The sequence below is a fragment of the Protopterus annectens genome, chromosome 11.part0 (genome assembly GCF_019279795.1).
Source record: "Protopterus annectens isolate FY-2018-M chromosome 11.part0, PAN1.0, whole genome shotgun sequence".
NCBI lineage: Eukaryota > Metazoa > Chordata > Ceratodontiformes > Protopteridae > Protopterus > Protopterus annectens.
The window spans coordinates 1,381,859,506-1,381,882,052 of record NC_056745.1 but is presented as its reverse complement, the minus strand read 5'-3'; the positions used below and the strand labels follow the sequence as shown (position 1 = coordinate 1,381,882,052).

At 44.2% G+C, this 22,547-nt stretch overlaps 1 protein-coding gene across 1 annotated transcript in view; it reads right to left on the bottom strand.

Annotated features, from left to right (window-relative positions):
• Nucleotides 1-22,547, bottom strand: part of LOC122815078 (putative cation exchanger C521.04c) — a 1,300,764-nt gene that overhangs the window by 167,909 nt on the left and 1,110,308 nt on the right. Inside the window, exon 17 of the mRNA XM_044087322.1 lies at nucleotides 7,204-7,322. Within this exon, the coding sequence (XP_043943257.1) occupies nucleotides 7,204-7,322 (119 nt within the window). The remainder of the gene's footprint in view (nucleotides 1-7,203; nucleotides 7,323-22,547) is intronic.

Genomic DNA, 22,547 nt, shown 5'->3' with positions numbered 1-22,547 from the left:
CAGATCCTCTCTAGTCTGGTGGGACTGCTAGAGAGGGTCTCTAAGAAATTTTCAAATTTCTAGAACTGCTGTTCCATCTGACTGGGTGGAACATCAGGGATTGTTTTGCAAACGGGGGAGGATTGGAAATTGGTATGATATAACTTCTGGATAAGATCGGTTGTACCAAAGAATGTGTTGTATTTAGCCAGGCATTTTGGTGCAAGGACAACCATCCCCCGTCTGCCTCCAGACGAAGGCAATCACTCCACTTTTCAAGAATGCTGGAAAGGCTTACCAAGGAGTTTCTGAAGCCCTGGTTCTGTGGACCACCTGTGCCGCGTGCACAGCGACAGTGTAGTTCCCCCATCTGCTCCTGTGAGAACTGGCATCCCATGCGTCCTGGAAAGGCCCTTAGGATTTTTTTGAACTACATCTTTCTACCACTCCTCTGATTCTTGGAAAAGGATCTTTGAGGAGTGGAAAGACGGGCACCCTCTGTAGAAAATGTCTTACCATCCCTCCTTACATCTGGATAATGTCTAACTTCTGGGTCAAACAGACGATCTGTCAAAAGGTGCACTGACAAATTAAGACAAATGGTTCCACTAAGTCATAAAGGCGCATCCAGGTTTATCTCATGGCTATGCCTGAACCCACCACTCAGGTAGACCATCTGGCTGCAGGCACAATTAGCCTAATGGATGAATTAGAAACTGTTTCCAGGGTGACCAACTGGGAAGCAACCCTATCGTGGACTCCCTCACTAACAGCTCCTGTGAGGGTACCAGACAATTCCTTGATCAGATCCTTTTGAAATCTGGTAGAATGTGCCAAGAAATTCAAAGACCTTAAAGCGAATGTCGCTTAAACATACACCTGCTTTCCAAACTTATCCATCACCGGAGATTATCAACTGGGAGGATGAATAGAAAAACTACTCAGCAAATTCCTTTTTAGTATACAGCATCTACCGGTAAACCTTTGGCCCACAATTGCTTGCCGTTGGAGGTGGATAAAATTTTGCCCAGTCTCTTGGGGATAGGTTCAATGGTGTCCGGTGCCTTCCACACCTGCTGCGAGATCAAATGAATGAGCTTGTCAGCGGCCGGAGTCACCCAAGAGGTAGATGGGTGGGTACCAAAAGACAGGTACACAGACTCCTCCTAAGGACGGATTTTGGGACTTCACCCCTGTTTCAAAACTTCCAGGATGTCTCCAAAGGAGACATCAGGAGGTGACCTTGGGGACCCTTTCCCCCTCATCAAAATCAGTGTCTTCTGTGACCAATTCCTGTGAGGAATTTAAGTGCTTCCTATTGCGATTTTTCTTCTGAGGAACCTCCTCAGGGGGATAGTCTGGGAAGGTATCAAAAGAGGACAGAATCTGAGTCCAAGTCTTGTGGATTTGGTACTTGCTGCCCCCAGCGGCGAAAGAGGTTGAATAAGGGAATGTGAAGATGGGATATGCTCAGAGGAGGAAGGGACCTACTGAATGACCACTGTGGCAAAGCCCTCTCCCCATTGCCTTGATGGCTGGTCTCTGAAGAGGGAAGGGAGCCTGGAACCAAGGACTACCTCTGAAGTGTGGTCACATTTCCTGCTCCGATGAGACCGCCTCCATGGCAGACAGAGCTGAACTAAGCCATAGTGAAGCTCCAAGGTGCAGGGATGGCTCAGAAAAAATTGGGGGTGACCCCGGCTCCTCAGAATCAACAGAAGAAATAAGGCCCGGGAGGTCTCGATCTGACAGAACCAGATAATTCAGGGTAGTAATCTGTTCTGAGGTCAGAGAAGTCTCCAGAACTGATCCAATCAGCCCCGGATGACTCAGACCTGACATCTCTAAAACCTCAGAGAAGGAATAGTTAAAGTAAAGGCTGAATTAGTTCTGAGACCCAAGGGGTTCAGAGCCTAGGGGAGTCTTGCAAGTCCTCTCATCCACAGAATTTTAATCACTAGTCTCCACATCAACTTCTGTGAGACTTTTGGTGGAACAGAGGCCTGGGAAGGTGATTCAGGTTTTGTAAAAAGACCTCTGCTAATTCACCAGCGAAAGGGTCAATAGATGGTGAATAAACCACCTTCGGCAAGACAAATCAAGTTGAACTGTCTTATGCCAAGATAGTCGGTGTCAAAGAAGGTTTTGGTGTCAAGGTCTTTGGAGCCAAAGCAACTTTAGGTATGGAGGATTTTTCTCTGGCACTGATGTTCTGAAGGAGAATCCATCGGATCCAAAGGACTTCATAGATCCTAGGTTCATAGTTTCATACTAGGCTATCTGCCCTAGGGCATTTATAAGCCTAGATAGAGTGTGTTTGGCTTTCGCCACCCATTTTAAATGGGTTTTGCTATGCCCTTTTTCGAGGTTAGTATACTGTGCCTCTGCCCAACAGTGAGACAGAAGTGATACCCGGGGTAAACCTACGATCTCCCATCCACTCATCAAGATTCCTCTTGGAGAGTCAATGAGGGACTCTGCCTAACCTGGACTAGGATTTTAATCCAGAGTGAAGGGAGCCTCTGGGTTATGAATCTGTCCCTCCAGCATGTCCTATTTATTTCAGTGCTGAGGTTCAAGTCTCTCGAGCGCGTAGCTCGATGGGATTTGGATTTTCTGAGGTGCAGCATGTCCATTAATTCCAGGTTGGACATGGCTTTATACGTCAGGCACAGATCGCCTCTGAGTAGGCGGTATGCCACTGAGTAGAGCTGGAGTTTCTTTAATCTGGCAGCATATGGCATCTGTTTGAGCCCTTTGATCCTCTTGGTGAGGTACTTTTGGGGTCTTTCCAGTTGCTGCAGGTGTCTGGTAAGGTACATCCCAAAAGAGGCATTGTACTCAATTATGGGCCTGATGAGTAAAGAGGCACGATGACCTCCCCTGATCTAGATGTGAATCCCTTCATGATTAGGTGGGCTATATAAAATGTTTTTCTAACCACTTTGGCCACGTGGTTTTCAAATGAGAGATTGCTGTCAACTTGGGTCCCCAGTCCCTAATTACTACCTCCGTACTTAATGGATTACCACCTATGTGGTAATTTGTGGGCACTTTGTTTTTGCCAAAGGGGATGACTATACACTTTTTGGCATTTAGCTTGAGACCATGGCTCTGGCACCAGTTGTCTGTTTCTATGAGGCCCTTTTGTAAGATGCTTGTGTCAGTTGGAGAGACGATTATGGCACCTAGTTTGCAGTCATCTGAGAACTTGGTCAGCCACAGTCCTTCCGTGTTGGCCTGTACCTCAGAGAAATATATACCAAACATGAGAGGTTCCAGGACTGAGCCTTGTGGGACACCACTTGTAACTGGTTTGGAGTCTGACATGGCTCCAGCAATTCTAATCATGTGGGTTCTGTCCTTGAGCCAGTTTGCAACCCATCTAGTGACATAGGGGTTTATATTTAAGCTGGTGAGCTATCTATAATGCCCGAGTGGGGTATTGTATCGAAGGCTTTTGCGAGGTCCAGGTAGGTTGTGTGGACCACCTTCCCCTTGTCAATGGCCTTGGTGACTGTTTCAAAGAAATTGACCAGGTTTAAGAGGCAGGATCTGCCCTTAAAGCCAAACTGGGTAGGATCCAGTGTCTGTGTAGGTCCCCAATATCTTTATTTATGAGGTCCATGATGATCCTTTCCATAGCTTTGCAGACCAAGCTAGTCAGGCTTATGGGGCGATAGTTTCCAGGATCCGTTGAGGCACCACCTTTGTGGAGCGGGACCACTGTTGCTGTACGCCACTCTTTGGGTACATATCCTGTAGTAAGGCTGAGATTGAACAGTAGTTTTATGTTTGGGTTTAGCTCTTCTTGAAGTTTATTTAGGAAGCAGCCCGAGACACCGTCTGGTCCCACTGATGCTGTGTTTTTTGTTTTGGAGAGGGCGGCTCTTACCTGAGCATCTGAGATGTCAGGGGGGCAGCATTCTGCTGGGATAGATATTTGCCCTTTTGGTAAGGAGGGGGGGGAGAAGTTTGAGCTGAACCGGTCAGCTAGGATGTTGGCAATGTCTGTGGGTTCGGTGTATTGTAATTTTGGACTAATTCTGAGCATATCTGGGAATTCCCACCCAGGTTTCTAACATAACTAAAGAAAGCCTTGTGATTATCCTTAGTGTCCTGTGCAATTTTTCTCTCGAAGCTGGCCTTAGACTATTTTATGAGTGCCCATAGTATTTTGCTAATACTGATCAGAGATGCCTTCCCTTTTTGGGATTTTGCTCTATCATGTAATAGCTTCCTCCTTCTATTGTATAGTTTGTATATGGCTGGGTTCCACCAGACAGGACGCCTGCCTTTGGAGGATTGGGTCTTGGTTTTATTTGGGATTGCATGATCCATGCATTCCTGAAGGTGTTCATAGAATGCGTTTATAAAGGATTCTGCGGTATGGGCCGTATTTTCCACAGGCCCGGGGGCTTTGAAGGATTCCACCTCAGTTTTGAGGAGTGTGAAATTTGCTTTAGAGAAGTTTTTCACTGTGGTTTCCTGGGCAGGGGGGTGGGGTTGGGATGTGAATATCCAGTAAGATTAGTTTATGGTCTGATCTTACCAGTGAGGGATACACTTCTGGTCTGGAGCATAGAGCCCCCATGTTGGTGGCGATCAGGTCCAGTATGTTTCCCCGCTTGCGGGAGTGGTAACAAGTTGTTCCATAGCATTTGAGTTTATAAATTCTAGGAATCTTTGGGCTAGGGTGTTGGTGCTAGAGTAATGCTCCCAGTCTATGTTTGGGTAGTTGAAGTTGCCCAATATAATGGTGTTTGGAGATATTCATATTTTCCAGTGTTCTCAGGAAGGCCAAGTGGGGTTCCTGGGATTCGGAGGGTGGTCTGTAGCAGGCTATAAACTGGAAGGCAGTTTTACCCACTGTTAGTTGCACATGGAAAGCCTCTGATGCTTCGTGCTGTGCCACCAACCTGGAGGTGTGGGTATCTGACGAATATAGATACTCTCCCTCCTTTTGTGGTTCGGTCCAAGTTTTGGGGCCAAAAAGCATGGTATGAGTTATAACCTGGTAGTGCTGGGGTGCTCTCGGGAGCCTTGAACCAGGTTTCTGTTACTGCACAGATATCGATGTTCCCCATGCTAAGGACAGTTTCGAGTGCATGCATCTTGAGGTTTAGACTTCTGGCATTGAGTAGCATTACTCTTAGTTTCTTATCCCTTGTGATACCTATGGAGGTGGGTTTGTCTTTTGAGCCTTGCCTAAAAAAGGCACTATGGGGGTGGCAAGAGCCTTTGCCAATATCCAAAAGCCCAGGGGTGACAGGTGCAACCCGTCCCTAGCAAAGCATCGTGGCTTGTTGAGCATGTCATCCCAGGCTGACAGGCATTGTATCTCCTTTGAATGACACCAATACTTACGCCAATTGTTGAAATTAATCATCTTGTCTTCATATTGTGGCATCATTCTTGGTGAGGGTAAGATGCTACTCAGGGTCATACCGGCCTGGGCTACATGCTCAGAGAGCTCCTCTATGTCTCTCTTCATGTAGTCCAGGGAGGTACGTCTCAGGTCATTCACGCCAGCATGGACAATGAGTCATATTTGTACTTGCCTTGGAGTGACCTGCGTGCTTGTGTTATGTGGCGGATCCTAGCGCCCGACAGGCAGCTCACCTTGACCTTCTCCTTGTTCAGCCTGGTGAGCGGGACGTCAGTGTGCCTGACAATAGAGTCACCTATTACACGTGTATCAGGTGTGTTGTTTAGCCTTAAGGGCTGTGACTGTTCGGCACACTGGCTTTGTGAGCTGTGTGTTGCACATGTTTTGTTTTGGGGTAGGGGTTGCTTGGGTGTCTGCTGTGGAGGTCTCTGCTGCTTAGGCAGATTTTTATTTAGAGCCTCAGAGTATGTTTTTGTGTGTTTATGTGTTTGGTTTGCTGCCGTGGTAGGTCTATGCGAGACTGGAATTGTAGTGAGTGTGGTTTCCTTCTCCTCCTGACTGGTTACGCCAGTACTGAGTTGAGAGAGCTTAGCCTCCAGTTTGGCTATATGGTTGCATCTCTCATGTGCTGGAATTTGTTGGGAGGAGGAGGAGAGGGCTTGTCTGTGTACATGAAGCAGTTGTAACATTGCCTCAAGATTCCCAGATTCACCAGCTGGACCGGAGAGGAGATTGACAACTGACCTTTGGACATGCTAGAATAGTATTGGTAATTCCTTTATAATTGAAAAGAAGGGCCAATGGGGAACAAGGTACTCAAGGGAAGTTTGTGAGGGTGTAGTGCTTTTAATTTTTTAGTGCAGACTTATATAATTGCTTTAGTGAGCAAGTGCCAGGCTTTAGAGTAGGAATAGGGTGCTTATTATGAGAACTAGATCACTTCTAAGGGAAAAAGTGAAGAGAAGACTTTGTGGAGCCGAGAATGGTTTAAACCCAATTAAGCGGAGCTGCCCGATGCTGCGCTATGCGCAAAGCCGCGCCAAAGCGGGTTTTATACAGGGGGACTTAAGAGTGAGAAATTGGCCCAAAACGGCCAGACTACCAGATTCTTGTGCTGGGAACACTCCTCCAAGGATAGATAGGCTGCTCTAAGCTCCCCACTGCCACTGGTGAACAAAGAAGCCTCCCTTTATCCAAGAAAGGAAATGGGCAACACAGGAACTTTCCAAAAGTCCAGAATACAGCAATGCCTGTATTTGGACTACTCTAGGTCAGGAAAGACGGGAAACAAGGATAATTTTTTTGTTTTTTTTTCTTCCAAGTATTTATGCTTGTGAGTCTGTTCCAAAGGAGATGATGGAACTGACAAGCTCCTATTTTTGGTCTTTCCTAATGATGATGAAGATGGGGAAGAAATATCAGTTTTACTCTTACCAGCAGACATGGCTGCACTGAAAGCTGAAGGAATTAAGCCCTTCAATATTAATTTATTCTTTCTATCAATGAGAGCTCTGTGGATAAAGCTGTGACAAATGCTACAGTCTTCTTGGAGGTTAATGTCACCTAAAAAAATAGACACGAGATGCAAGCCCAAAAAAGGAATTTTGTGACCACACTGACATTTTTTTAAAGCCAGAGGGGCCTTTGAGTTTGTCCGGCATAATGACTGACAACTGAGAAAGTAGTGACAGAAAAGGAGAAGAGAAACAATGATAGTTTTAGGTACACCAGCACGTACAGAAAAAGCAGAAGATGACACTAAAGAGTACTAATTATAGCACAAAGGAAAAAACTCTAATGAGCATGGAAACCAAAGCTAGATTTCTGTTACTTACTATACCACTGTGGCATTCAAGACACTCAAAAGGTCCAGCTCCATATTCGGAAATGTTTCGGCACCCTTGACAAATCAGGTTCCCATAAGCTTTGGAAAACAGTGTTGGAGCAAACACACCTGTTGATAGTTTGGGAAAGAAAAAAAGTCATTACTCCAATGGCAAGAGCACTTTCTTCTTATAACATTCACATTACATTGCTATAGATGGGATTTAAATATCAGTGTGTTTAGCATGAATGGCAAGTACATCAGGTCAACTATTCAACCAAGCCAAGCTTTTTTTTTTCCAAGCTATGTGTGATGCAAAGAAAAAAATAAATCCCCAGTCTGCTAATGTTTCTCTTACAATAATAAAAAGGAATTATTGTTTCTCCTTCATATTTCAATGGATGTACAGAGTACAAGGAAAGCAAACTTTACTATAGTAGCAAGACGTCTGATATCCTTGGCAGGACACATCATACAGCTTTGTTACTGCAACAATGATCTTTTTGAAACCTCTTATCTCAAGTTTATCTGCTATACTCTCTAAGAGAAATCTGTTTCTACAGCACAAGCTTACCCATTATTTTTTCTTACAACTGTAAAATTCCTCAACTTAACTCACTTCAATAACTGAATACACTGCCTTTCAAGTTTGCAGTAACAAAGCTGTATGGGATGTGTCCTGCCACGGATATTAGATGTTTTGCTAGTACAAAAGTTTTTGTACACTTTTCTCACACACTACACATCCATTGAAGCATGGAGTGCTAGTGTAGGATGAACATGTGCCAAAGTTCAGAGCTTTCTTGCCTCTAAAAAGGGAGGCAACAGCCACCATGACATATGGCAAGTCAAACTGTGTGAATTTGTCATGCTAGAAATATGGAGGGGGGGGGTGTTACTGGGACCCCATCCCAGACGGGGATAAAGAAATAAGGGGACATCGATATCTGTGCTGTAACTGAGACCTAGTTCAAGGCTCCAGAGAGCACCACTGCAATACCAGGCTACAACTCTTACCATACTTTTCGGCCACCAAACCAGACCCGAAACACTAAAGGTGGAGGAGTGTCCATATTCACCAAAGATATTCACATCACCAGGCAAGATGCCCAACAGAATAAGTCTGAAATTCTCCAGGTGCAACACTAGGTAAGACTGCAATCAAATTGTAGCTTGCTACAGATCCCCCACCATGCCCCAAGATTCTCACTACACCTTTCTAAACATACTGGAAAATGTTAAGATACAACCAAACACCCTAATACTGGGCGATGTCAACTACCCTGCCATTAACTGGGAAAACTACTCGTGTACCAACACCTTTGCCAATGGTTCTTGGAATTCATAAATTCTAATGCCCTGGATCAACTAATCCTTAGTCTCACCAGGGGCTCCAATATCCTAGACCTGGTCATTACCAACATGGGAAATCGATGCTCCACACCTATGGTTACCCCCCTCTTTGGTCAGGCCTGACCATAAGCTAATCACCCTTGACATCCACATCCCATCCCCATCCTCCAGTAAGGAAACCTCCGTAAAACAACTTTTCCAAAGCCAACTTCATGCTACTCAAGTCAGAAATGATAAACTTCATGACACCCATGCAGATGGAAACTGAAAGTTTGACTGCTGAAACCTACACTAAAAGGCACTGTAAGGGCACATCCACTCGTGCATGAATCGTGCCATCGCCAATAGAACCAAGACGCTCTCCTCCAAAAAAGGAAGCCAATCTGGTGGCTCCTTGCCATAAACTAACTTAATAAAAGGAAGAAACTGTTGCAAAAAAAGGAAAATCCCAGGATGCAACACACTCCCTTACCAGCCTCAGTATGAAGCTGAGATCCCTCAAAATCCTCCAAGGCTAGTTACGTAAATAAAACTGCCAAAGATTCCAAACACAACCACAAGGCATTCTATAGCTATGTCAAGAAACTAAATGGCAATGCTCAGATCTTCTCTGAGCTACAACAGAATGGCATTAAATATACTGATCCCCAAGGATATTGCCAATATCCTGGCAGAACAATTCAGTGCAAACTTCACCCCCCTCTCACTCCCTAAACGGCCCATCTCAATACCAAAAGATTGCCAAATTCCAGTAATAACGGCCACACAGGTAAAAAAAAAACACTCTCCAAAGCTAAGAATACAGCATCCATGAGACCAGATGACATCCCAGGCTGTGTACTACATGAACTACAAAATGAACTTGCACCTCACCTAACTTTCATGTTTAAATCATAGCCTCACCTCAGGCTTCATGCCTGAGTTGCGCACAGTTACAGTTATCCCATTCCACAAGGGGGATCCATCTTGGATCCCCCGAAACCACCGCCCCATCAGTTTGACGATCCTGATCTGCAAGGCCATGGAACGTATTATCATGGAACTTATAAACAAAGACATTGGCAAACTTCAAACACTGGATCCCACCCAGTTTGGGTCTGTGAAGGGCCAATCTTGTCTCCTGAACCTAACTGACTTATTTGAATCAGTCTCCAGAGCAGTCGACAAGGGTAAGGTGGTCCACAGCCTATCTGGACCTCGCCAAGGCCTGCAACACCATCCCCCACTCTGGAATCAGAGATAAATTTACTAAGCTGGGCATTAATCCCTATGTCACTCGATGGGTTGCCAACTGGCTTACTGACAGAACCCAAACTGTAAAAGTAGCCAACTCCAAATCCAGCTCCACACAAGTCACAAGTCGAGTACCTCAAGGTTCAGTCCTGGGACTAGTCTTGTTGGGCATCTACTTCTCTGAAGTACAGGCCAACACTAAGGGAGTCTGGCTAACAAAGTTTGCAGACGACTGCAAACTGGGAGCCATTATTGAATCCCCAAATGATGTGGATATTCTACAAAAGGGCCTTAAAGAAACAGATGCTTGGTGCCAGAGCCATGGGCTCATGATCAATGCCAATAAATGTATAGTTATCCCCTTTGGGGAAAAACATGTACCCGTGAATTACCACATAGGTGGCAGTACACTAAACACCAAAAGTGTGATGAGACTTAAGGACACAGGTGAACAGTGGTCTCACCTTTGATAACCACATCGCCACAACAGTCAGGAAATCCTATGCGGCACACCTCTAGGGCTTTTCATCCAAAAAAAAAAAAAGGAGGTCATTGTCCCACTGTACTCATCCCTCATTAGACCCATTATAGAATACAACGCCCAGTTTGGTATGTACCTCAAGACATCTGCAACAACTGGAAAGGCTGCAGAAATACTCCACTAAAAGAATCCAGGCCTAAAGCAGATGCCCTATGCTGACAGTCTAAAAAAACTCCACCTGTACTCTGTCGCATATCGTCTACTCAGAGGCAATCTCTGCTCAACATACAAGGCCATGTAAAATCCAAAGCTATTGCACATGCTACACTTAAAGAAATCCCAATCCCTCAAAGACATGCTCCAGGGATCAAAACCTTGTCATCACAATGAACAAAACATGCTGGAGGGATAGGTTCCTGACCCAGAGACTCCCCAGACTCTGGAATAGACTGCCCATACATGTCAAGCAGAGTGCCTCTCTTTGGCCCTCTTCAAAAGGAACTTGGATGATTGGATGGGAGATAGGAAATTCACCCCGGGGATCACATCAGTTGCCCTGCTAGACAGGGGTCCACGGAAGTAAATACTGTGGAAATAGCCAGGGAATTGTTATGGCTAGGCTTGTATAGGCCCTAGGGCCGATAGCCTAGTACCAACCTATGACTGTTAGTGTTAGAACATCTACCTTTATGTAAAGTTTAGACAACAGTACTATGTTCATCATTAAATCACTGCTGCAGTAACATAACATATGGGATGATGATTACCAAAGCTTAGAAAGAATAGGTGGAGGAAGCAGGACCACAGTCCAGAAGCCCCTGAAGAACAGATCTAGCCAACTGTATTCGGCCTCTGTTAAAAAAGCCATTTTTTTAAATGTTTCAGTAAAGTGTACAGAGGAACAAGTTGCTGCCACCCACCTCTTTTAAAAAGGCTCCAGAAGTAGATACAGCCTTAGCAAGGTGTGCCTTTACGCCACAAAGGGGGCTTTTTCTATAATGAATAGCAGAACAGAATTCCCTAAGATAACCATCTAGAGACTGGAAACTAATTGGTCGTTTTCTCCTTCCCTCAAAATAAAGCGTTAGTCTGACAATTTGAAAGTTTGTCTTATGCAGGTATCAAGAGCTATCTGTGAACATCAATGGAACAAAGATCTCTCTCCTCTCTATTCTTAGAATGGGGAAAGAAAACAGATGAGTAGTTTGATTTAAAGTAAACTCATTGTTTACGGCATAAATGAAGGATTGGTGCTAAAGTGCCCCCATGAAAGACCATAAAGGGGTTGGCAGACATAAGGGCAACAGCGATTTATCTGGTCAAAATCAGAGCAATAAGTAACTATCTTCTAAACAAGAAACTTTAAAGAGCAGCTAGCTTCTCCAATACAAAACTGAAATTCCAGGATGGAGCCACCTGCATTTTTGGTATTCAAGATGTAAAACCTCTTTCAAGAGCAGCTTGACTTGTAATGGAGATGGAAGGGATGAATCTAGTGGCAGACAAACAAATGGTCAAAAGATGCATCTTAGATGTACGAGACAGGTCAGCTTTTAGCAATTCACACAGGTACTGTAGTACCACCAGACCCCTTCCCTAGGTTGTTCCTGGTCTGCTTGGCACCAACTAGAAAATCTCATCCATTTAGCTAAATATGATTTTCTTGCTGTATGTTTTCTGGCCTCCTTAATACCTGCTGCACATCCTCTGAAAAAGATACTTAAATGGGATAAAATAAATATCACCTAAACAGGTGTAGGTTTCAAATGTTGGGGTAAATGAGTGATGATCTTGCCTTGTGTGAGCATGTCTGGTGAGAAGGTTTCAGTAACTGCCCCTGGCTAGGTACTTGAGAAGGGATAGCCAATGCTGTCTGGGAGAAAAGGGAATTACCAGCATTCTCTTTAATGAGCCCTCCATCTTTATTACAACTCTGGTAATCACATGAAAGTGAGAAGGCCACAGAGGAACATTCCCTTCAATGGTAAAAGGGAGGCATCTGTTTTCCAAGCCTGACTGTATGGAATCCTGGCACAGAATTTCTGCAACTGTTGTGAATGGAGGCAGCTAGATCTACTTGGGGAGTTCTCTACAGGTGGGCAACTTCCTGGAAGACTTCTGCATACATCCATTTGTGAAGACCCGTCCTGGATCTGCTCAAGGAGTCTGCCATGTTCTGCTCCGACAGGATGTAGATTGCCTGAAGGGAGAGCATGCACAGTTGCCAGCTTCCAGGCAATCACAATTAGCCTGCAGAGGGGATAAGACCCTTTATTTACTGCATCATTGTGTTGTCTATTACTAACAATGGCTCAGAAATCAGCTGTTTCAATGCTTTTAATGCCTTTAATAGGGACACCCCGTCTTTGAGGCTTATCCTGAATATTCTTGACTAACCTGCAGTGGGAGGAGAAAAAGGGAGACCTGGATTTAACTGAACCTGATTTGCCCAACACAGGCATGCCTTTCTAATGAAGTTCCGAACTGGGATGCAGAAGGCCAGGGGATGTTGGGACTGTGTCCATGCAAGTTTGAAAAAAACACAATCTTCCTTATGTGAAGTTTGGATAAAGGAAACATGAAAACAGCTGACATGTAGCTTAGAATTAAAAAAAATCTCTTGCTGCAGAAAAGGACTGGCAAACCATTTCTAAGAATGCCAGATTGTAAAACATTCTCTGGAGGGAGATGCATCATGATAAAGATGTTGATCCAGATGACCATTTGTAATCCTGCCAACTAACCCACTCATTTACAAAGACATGTATCTCTAGCATCCACCCTAGCCCTCCAATGAAAATTGGCTTCATTCCAAGTCAGACTTTCCCAGTAAACAAATGTTAAGTAAAAAAAATAAATTTACCAAGATATGAATTAATACCAGACCCAACCTAGCTCTTACTCTTTTGCATAATGGGTATTAGAGCGACATTTGGGGTGGGTGGGAGAGATGTACTTACGATTACCTGGCCATTTATACAGATTATGTTTAAAAGACAGTCCTGGAGCTACTCTGCCTTAACCTCCAAGATGAGTCTATTCCATTGAAGGTATTCTCTGTGGAATACATCTATCCCACTAACATGTCCTACTTATGCTTATGAAACCTAAACTTTCACAAAAGCATGTTATTAAGGTCCTATTAGTTTTTGTACATGTTTAAGGGATTGTAAAACACCTGTTCTTTCAAGGCTCTGTAGACAGGACAGAGATGTCTTAAACAGTCTGCAGGAAGTGCAAGTATGTGAGATTGTTTATGGTGGTCAACTCAAGGAGGACATTCCCTTGACTTTATTGGTAAGGAAATGCTGTGGTATATAGAACTGGGTCGTATTGTCTAGCCAACTACATTCCAAAAGGGCCCATTACATTCTGTTCTGATAAGGGAGGAGCAAAAGATATGCCCCTGGTAATTAGTCTATATAAAAGGATTTCTAACAGTGGCCACATGATGATCAAAGGATAGTTCATTGCCAATAAAGGTGCCAAAGTCCTTAATAACCAAGTACATTTTTATAGGGTGTCATCTATGTGATAGCAGCAGGGGTGCCCAGATTTGCCAAAGTGCAAAATGCTGCATTTCTGTCATTCAGTTTGAGGCAGTAGTCAAAGCACCACTTATTTGGATGAATTAGGCCCTCCTGGAGAATATGGAGGTCATCTGAGCTATTTATTAAAACTCCGTGGTTGGAATTATTGGAAAACATCAATCGCAAGCCTTTAGGATCATAGGAAGTTACTAGGCTATTGGCCTGAGGCCTTCAAGCCTAGCCAAGAATTTACCCCATGTTCCAACAAGGAGTTGTTTCAAGGTCAGAGGTAGACAGCAAACAAGAGTGGCCCCAGGGACACTGTTTGTATCAACTCTTCATTGAGAGTGCACCTGCAACACCAACAAAATTGGTTCGGTTGGTGAACCAGTTTGCTATACAGCATGTAACGGGTTTACACTTAATCAAATTATCTTACCAATGATGCTGGTATGGAATGGTATCAAAGGCTTTACCCAAGTCCAAGTATACTTTGTGACCCAATCTACCCTAGTCTTAGTGGAGTTGGCATATTAATATGCTGTGAGCAAATCGAGGATTAAAGTCTGAGCAGAATTTGTTCATCAATATGTTGGCAATGTCCTCAGGGGAAAATAGTGTATATTTGCTTATATTCGAACAGAGCAATGTTATATCTTAAAGTCCTGACATACATGAAGAAAGCTTTGCGATTATCCTTAGGATGGGCATTTGCAATTCGTAGTCACTCTTGAAATATTTTTCCCCCCCTAAGTTTAGTCTTGAGCTCTTCCCTAGCTGATGCTATGTTGTTTACTTGTGTGCGTTAGTTTCTTTCTCCTGCTGAATAAGTTAATACTGGGGTTCCACCAAGTGGGATTCTTAAATTTGGCACCATATTTACCTTGGGGAGAAACAAGCCTCAATATTAGACTGGAGGTGGGCTTTGAATTTATCAGCTAAAACTAGAGTGAGAAGCCATCTAATATAGGGAAGGAAGGTGTTTGAATTTCATCAGGTCATCAGTTAGCTTGAGCAGACTTGCCTTATAGCAGTCACTCAAGACTGAGATGACTTGGGTTTCACAACTAGATTAAATGTTTGAGCAACAATTTGGTAATTGTGGGTTCTGACTATGGGGTACTCCCATTTATGACAACCAGGCCTAGGAGGCCCACATTTTGATTTGGACTAGCTAGTCCAAGGAGTTGCCATTAACAAAATCCAGGAATTTGTGCATACTTGTTTGTGGTGGTTTAAGTTCCACAGTTAATGAAGGGTAGTTGAATCCACCCAAGAGGATATAGTGTTAGGTTTGATGGTGAGGATATCAGTTTAAGATATGCCTCATGATCCACCAGTGTCACACACAGTACTATAAAAGCTGGCTGCTTTGTGGTACTGGGTTTTGTTCATCATAAGATGGAGGGGAGTTCTACGTCATTGATCTGCCTAGAGTCTGGAGGTGAAGTGGCTTTTTAGGAACCTATACTCCATGCCCCCCCTTCACCAGTTATGTTGTCTAATTTGGTGTTAGATCTGAAAAACTGGATATGCAACACCAGTAAATTCTAGATGTCCAGCCATTTTGTAAAAACCTGCACTGCAGGAATGCTTTCACTATTTTGGACCAAATTTTAGTAAATACACAACATTTTCAAGGGTTAGGAATGCCTACAATTGAGTGCAACGTTTTCTATGGGCTTCTAGAATTAAGAAGTTCTACTAAGACTTAGATTGCAATTGGCTACATGCATAATTTGAGGAGACTGACCTTGACTAAAAAAAGCCACTAAGGGGAAGGAAAAAAGACTTGGCCAATACACAGAAGACACAAGGAGAGAGATGCAGACCATTCCCTAAAATGAAACACCCAGGGTCAATCATGTCACGCAAGGCTGATGTATACTGGATCCCCGTAGAATGACACCAGTAGTTCAGCCAATATCTTTTGCTTGTATTGTAGCATCATTCTTGGAAATGGTAGGACACTGCTTAATACTGGTTTCATTCCCTTTATAGATGCATACAAGTCAGCTTCATCATGTCTCTCCATACGATCCAAGGAAGTGCATCTCAAGTCATACACTCATATGTGCAATGATCAGATCACACCTGTACAAGTGTTAAAAGGACTGAAGGGCTTTAATGGTATGCATCTTGACACCAGACCAGACATGTAACCAAGAGTTAAGTGAAGGGACTTGAAGGCTTAACTGGTGTTGCGCATCCTACCTGCCAGGCAACTAAGTTATCCTATTCTTTGCTATTCTTGGCGAGTGTAATATCGAAGGTCAAACTATGAAGTTACCTAGACCCAGAATGTTGCCAGATGAACTAGCTTGGTCTTGCTGGTTAGTGTCACAGTGAGGTATATGTTGAATATAAGCCGAGTTGCATGCAAGAAGGAAATTTGAGGGTTTAATGCTGACAGTCCATTGTCCTTTGAGGCTCAAGTAATTTAATGGCATCAGCATAAGGCAGCTTAGAGTTTGTAGCCTGTGCATGCTGCATAGGTGCAGGTGGAGACAGGAGTACAATTGTCTAATGTTCACGGACAACCATTTAATCCTCAAAAAAATGCAGTATGAGAGAGATGTATATACACAATATATCTGGAGGCAAAACTCCCATGTACATACTCTCAATCTGGTCCCAGAAACAGTATGCACCCCACACACAGACCTACTTATGCTGAGGCACTTAAATGCCATCTTTCCACGCAAAGATTTCAGACATTCCTCATGCAAAAATTATCCTCAGTAAACCCAAAAGCACTCAAACACCTAATACTACATATATAGCCACACCCAGCAGAGCCTCAACTACCAAGTTCATAAAAATGAGAAAATACACTACCTAGGACTCTAGTCATAGGAGACTCCACTGTATGACATGCTGATTTCCCCACTCACCAGCATGAACAATGAGAAAATAATGGTATGTTACTTATCGGGGCCAGGAGCCACCAAGTTACTCATGCACAAGTCATTGCACCACAGGTACCAATGATTCAGTCATAGTTCATATAGATGTAAATGAGCAGACATGCTCCTCCCTAGATTATATGGAGAGAGACATTATGGAGTTTTCAGAGTATGTCACAGACTGGTATGTGCCTAGCATTGAGCAGCATTTTACCTTCAAGGATGCCACAATATGAACAGATGATGAATGAGCAATAACTGCCTTAACATTTGGGGTCATTCTAGGGGGATATAATATTTGTCAGAGTGGGAAGACATGGTTAAACCAAACTGTTTTGCCAAGGATGGCCTGCACCAGTCTCCTTTAGGTTAGGCTTTTGAATATTGGCTAAAAACATTGCCCTCCCCCATAGAGAATTTTTTTAGGAAATGCCAAATTGACAAACATTCCAAAAAGTACAGTTTTGTACCTACCATAAATGTAGATGTTTGAGTGCTAATACAGCTGCAGTAATCATAGATGGGTTCTCTGCAGTCAGGCGGTCCCCTCAGTCGGCCAAATTCCAAAGTCTAGGTCCGGCATCGGTTGTTGTCGCTTTCTTTCCTGACGTCATTGAGGCAGGGGTATACAAGACACAGCCGACGCCATTTTCTTCAGTCTTTCTTGCCCCAGATGTCAGGTGCCCCCAGAAGGAAGGCAATACATAAATTATATTTATATACATGCAATGCAATATAACCAAAAATCAGTAGTTGCAAGCAAATATACCATAGAAGGATAACCCAATCAGGTTGTATGAAGAGGGGTTAGGCCCTAGGCCTTTACCAAGAGGGGAAGGAGGGAGGGAAAACTGCACTGCAGCTGTATTAGCACTCGAACATCTACATTTATGGTAGGTACAAAACTGCACTATGTTCATCGTGCATACAGCTGCAGTAATCACAGATGGGTAGAGTCCCAAAGCTACGCACAGGGTGGTAGGCACTAGGTGGAACTGGGATGAGCCAGAATGCCCTGCAACACAGCAGTGGCAAAGCCTGCTCTAGTTTTGGAATATAAAGGCAGGTGATAGTGTTTTGTGAAGGTATGCACAGAACTCCAAGTGGCTGCCTCCAAAATATCTTTGGTAGGAACTCCTCTGAGGAAGGCTGTAGAGGTAGCTGTGGCCCTGGTGGAGTGGGATCTGATGCCTGTAGGGACAGATTTTCCATGATAGGAGTAACAAAACCATATGCTGTGGCCTATCCATTTTGAAAGTGTCTGTTTGGTAACTGGCTTCCCTTGAGCTCCTACAGCATAGGACACAAAGTTGGTCTGATTTCCTGAAAGGCTTTGTTCTGTCCAAGTAATAACGTAGCTGTCTATGGATATCTAAGGAGTGTAGCAGCCTTTCCCCTTTGTTTTGAGGATTGGGGTAAAAGGTAGGTAAGTGTATGGCTTGATTTAAAGCTACCCTGGATACCACTTTAGGCATAAATGACGGGTTGGTTCGAAGGGAAACCCTGTCCTGATGGAAGATGAGAAAAGGCTGCACAGCCATGAGGGCTTGTAGTTCCGAAACCCTACGAGCTGAGATAATGGCCAGAAGGAAGGCTGTTTTCCAGGACAAATATTGCAAATCTGTTGAGGCAGCTGGTTCAAAGGGAGGCAATGTTAATTTTTCTAGAATGTAATTAAGATCCCAGGCTGGTATTGGTTGTTTCCTTGGTGGTCTTATATTCTTAGCCCCTCTGAGGAACTGTCTTAAGAGTGGGTGAGAGAATAAAGGTGGATCAGTGTTGAATTCTGCAGAAATGGCTGAGGCATGGATTTTTAGGGAGGAAAATGAAAGTCCACTGTTCAGCAGCTCAGCTAAATACTGTAATACCTGAGGCAAATTCAGTTTTCTAGGGTCCTGGCCTTTTTTCTCATTCCAAGAGCAAAACCGTTTCCATTTTGCGGAGTAAGCCTTTCTAGTAGATGGCCTTCTGGCCTCCAAAATGACATCCTGCACCTCTTTGGGGAGTAGGTTCTGTTGTGGTGTTAAGGAATTTTCCATGCAGCGAGATTGAGTGTTTTCAGCTGACCGTGAAGGGTTTTGTAGCTGTGCTGAGTCAGCAGAAGAGGAATTAGAGGTAGGGACCAGGGAGGAGTATGTGTTAGGCTCCTCAGGAGTGGGTACCAGTGTTGTCTTGGCCAGTCTGGAGCAATCAATATCATCTTCGTTCTGCTCTTGCTTTCAAGAGTACCTTGGGCAGAAGAGGCAGAGGTGGGAAAGCGTAACCTGTCCATGCTGTCCAACTGAATGAAAGGGTGTCCACTCTCCAGGCCTTTGGATGAAAGGTCCTTGAACAGAACTTTTCCAATTGATGATTCCTGTGGGAGGTGAAGAGATCTATGTCTGGCCTCCCCCACGCTTGGATTATCTTTGCAAACACTTGAGGATGCAACTTCCATTCGTGTGGATCTGTCATATTTCTGCTTAGATTGTCTGCCAGCGTGTTTTCCAAACCTGGCAAGTACTGTGCCTGAAGTTCGATTTGCCATTCCAGAGCCAAGTTCCAAAGTGTCATGGCTAATCTGCACAGGGGGTATGAATGTGTTCCTCCTTGTTTATGTACCACATTACTGTGGTGTTGTCTGTTCTTATCAATAATTGTCCTGGATGCAGGAGGTCCTTGAAGGCTGTAATTGCATTTATCACTGCTAGCATTTCGTTCTGATTGATGTGAAGGTGCTTTTCCTTTTGGGAGCATTTGCCCTGAATGCACCTGTCTGTCATGTGCGCCCCCCCAGGCGTAATCTGAGGCGTCTGTTGTGATGACTTGATTTGCTTGAGGCATGCAGAATGGAAGACCTGTGTTTGTTTGGTATGCTTGGGCCCACCCATAGAAATTCCTTTTGCAAACATGGAATTATTGGTATTATTGTTTCCAAACTGTGGCTGTGTTGAGACCATAGTTTTTTTAGGTACCATTGAAGTTTCCTCATATGTAACTTTGCACATGGGATTAAAAGAATGCAAGATGCCATGAAGCCCAGAGCCTGCAGGATTTTCCTTGCAGTAAGCCTGGTACAATTTGCTAGTATTTTGAAGTACTGAGTTAGTTGCCCCTGTTCTTCTGGCGTAAGATATGCCATCTGGGTGTTTGTGTCCAAGTTGGCACCCAGGAAAGTTATTTTCTGAGATGGTGTTAGCCTGGATTTCTCTTTGTTGACTGTGTATCCCAGGGAATTCAGTAACCGTGTTACATAAGCCAGATGTTCCAGAAGTATGTGCTTGCTGTCCGCTTGGATCAGGCAGTCGTCCAAATAAGGGTAAATTTGTATCCCTTGAAGTCTGCAGTAGGCAATTACTGAAGCCAGGCATTTCTTGAATACTCTGGGCGCAGTAGATAAGCCAAAGGGCAATGCAGAGAATTGATAGTGAATTGAACCTGCAAGAAATCTGAGGTATCTTCTGCAGCTTTGTCTGATTGGGACATGCAGGTATGCCTCCTTGAGGTCCAATGTTACCAGCCAAAACTCCTTGCCCAGCATGGGAAGAAACTGCTGTAATGTGAGCATTTTGAATTTTGGTACGAGTAAGAATGTGTTTAGGATGGACAAGTCCAAAATGGGTCTCCAGTCGGTTCCTTTCCTTGGTACCAGAAATAGCCTGGAATAAAAACCTTGACCTTATTCATGAGTAGGTACCCCTTGAATAGCTTTCATGTCTATGAGCTTTGAAATTTGTAGTTGTGCCTCTGCCCTTTGATTGTGTGGCAGGTTTGGCATGCCTCTCATTTTTGGAAGAGTGTGAAAATGAAATCTGTAGCCTCTGTTTATAACGTCCAGGATCCATTTGTCTGTTGTGACAATATGCCAATTTCTTGTAAATAATGCCAGCTTTCCTCCCAAGGGTGCTGCCAGCTGAGACTTGCTTGGCATGGAAAGAAGGAAGTCATTGGGTTTGTTTCCTGTATTGTTGTGCACTGTCTTCGCCACCTCTTGGTGCTGGAGTTTGCCATTGCCTGCCTCTATATGATCCTTGTGATTGCCCTCTGCCCCTTGTGCGCCTGTATCTACCTCTTTGGGGCTTGTCCGTGGCTGGAAAGGACCAGTTTTTAGCAGGCCAATTTCTGCTAAAATGTGGTGGTTGAACCTGTAGAAAAGCTTTGACAGTTTGCATAGATTTGGCTTTTTCTTCCATTTTCCGTAGTATCTCCTCAGCATTAGCACCAAATAGCACATCCTTTTGTAAAGGAGCATCTAGTAGTTTAGCTTTCACATGATCAGGCAAGATTTGTTCCCCAAGTCAGGCATGTCTACGAATGACTGATCCTGTAACAGCAGGTCTACTTGAGGCCTCTAGGGCATCATAGCCACATTGTAAGGTGTGTTTACCCACTTGTTCTGCACTGTGCATCATATCCTGCAACTCCTTCAAATCTGGTTGTTCAGGTTGAGACATTTTATCCCTTAATTGTGATAACAGAAACTGCTGATATTTAAGCATATGAAACTGACAATTTAAGGCCCTCATAGCTAGGGTGGTCGAGGTATATACCTTTCTTCCCCATCTTTCTAAGGATCTTGACTCTCTTTCGGAAGGTAGTGGATTTTTAGCAGTAGAGGCCTTCATTCCCTTGGGGCTTTGAGAAATGGTTTCAGGGTCAGCATTATGGCTTTTGTAAAGAAATTGGTGGGAGTTAGGAACTCTGTAGTACCTATAAGGCTTGACTGGGGCAGGAGGCAGGGAATCCGGATTAAGGCAAGCCTCCGAATAAACATCATCAAGTATGTCCAAGACAGGAGGTATCGCCAGAGGTCTGTGTTGAGGTAACAAAAGAATTTTCCTAAGTCTTTTCTTGGAATCAGAAAAGTCTTGGCTTTCCCAATGGAAGTGTTCCCTCAAGGTGTGCAAGGTTTCCCCAAAAGAAAAATCCTCTGGAGGAGATACGGAAGGAATGGACTGCTCTGCATCAGAATCTTCAAAAGGGGAGTAAGAGTGTTCCTCTACATCAGAATGTTCTGAAAAAATGGAGCCCTGATCAGAAGAGGGAGAATCTTCCTCCTCTCTGGGTCTCTTGTCTGGAGGGGGTTGGGAACCCCTGATAAGAGTAATTAAATCCTCAGCCATTTTAAGCATCTGCCTTTTAGGCATGGGGCCTGGAGATGGGCCCTGTGCAACAGGCCTCTTGGGGTGCCTGGCTGATTTAGACTTAGTAAAGGCCTTAATGGAAAAGGAAGATGAGGGTCTAAAAACACCATGGGTGGAAGTGGACCTGTCCACATTAGGAGGCTCAACACAGTGGCTTCGGTGGTTGTAGTCTGGGTATGGGCCGAGGTACCTGCGGTCTCGGTTACAGAAGACCCCGCCAAAGAAGTGTCGTCGGTAGTCAGGGACTGCATAGACGTCTCGCTGAGAACTGGACCACGTGTAGCCGGTTTTGGCATGGTGTCGGTGGAGACCGCGGACCTCGCGTATCGGTCCTTGTCCTTTCGTTTTTTGGACAAAACGGTAGTCAGAGTCTCCGACGACATTTTATAATCAAAGGCTTTACCAAAAAGGTGTTGGGCGAACTCCGCCCGACGCTTAGTGCGTTTATTGAAAGTAGTGCAAAAGCGACAGCCCGAGACGTCGTGGTCTGGGCCTAAACAAGGTATGCAGAGGGAATGGAAATCCTTATGCGGTATTTGCTTCCCACAAGAAATACAATGGTTAACTTTCTGACATCGGTCTGAGGCAAGAAAAGTTTCCACAATGGGGTACTTAGCTTTAAAGAAGACTTCGGTTTCCAATTTTTCGTAAATTCAGGAGCTGGCCGACCGGCACTTGCGAACTGCTTCGGGCACAGTGTGGCAAAAAAGACTGAAGAAAATGGCGTT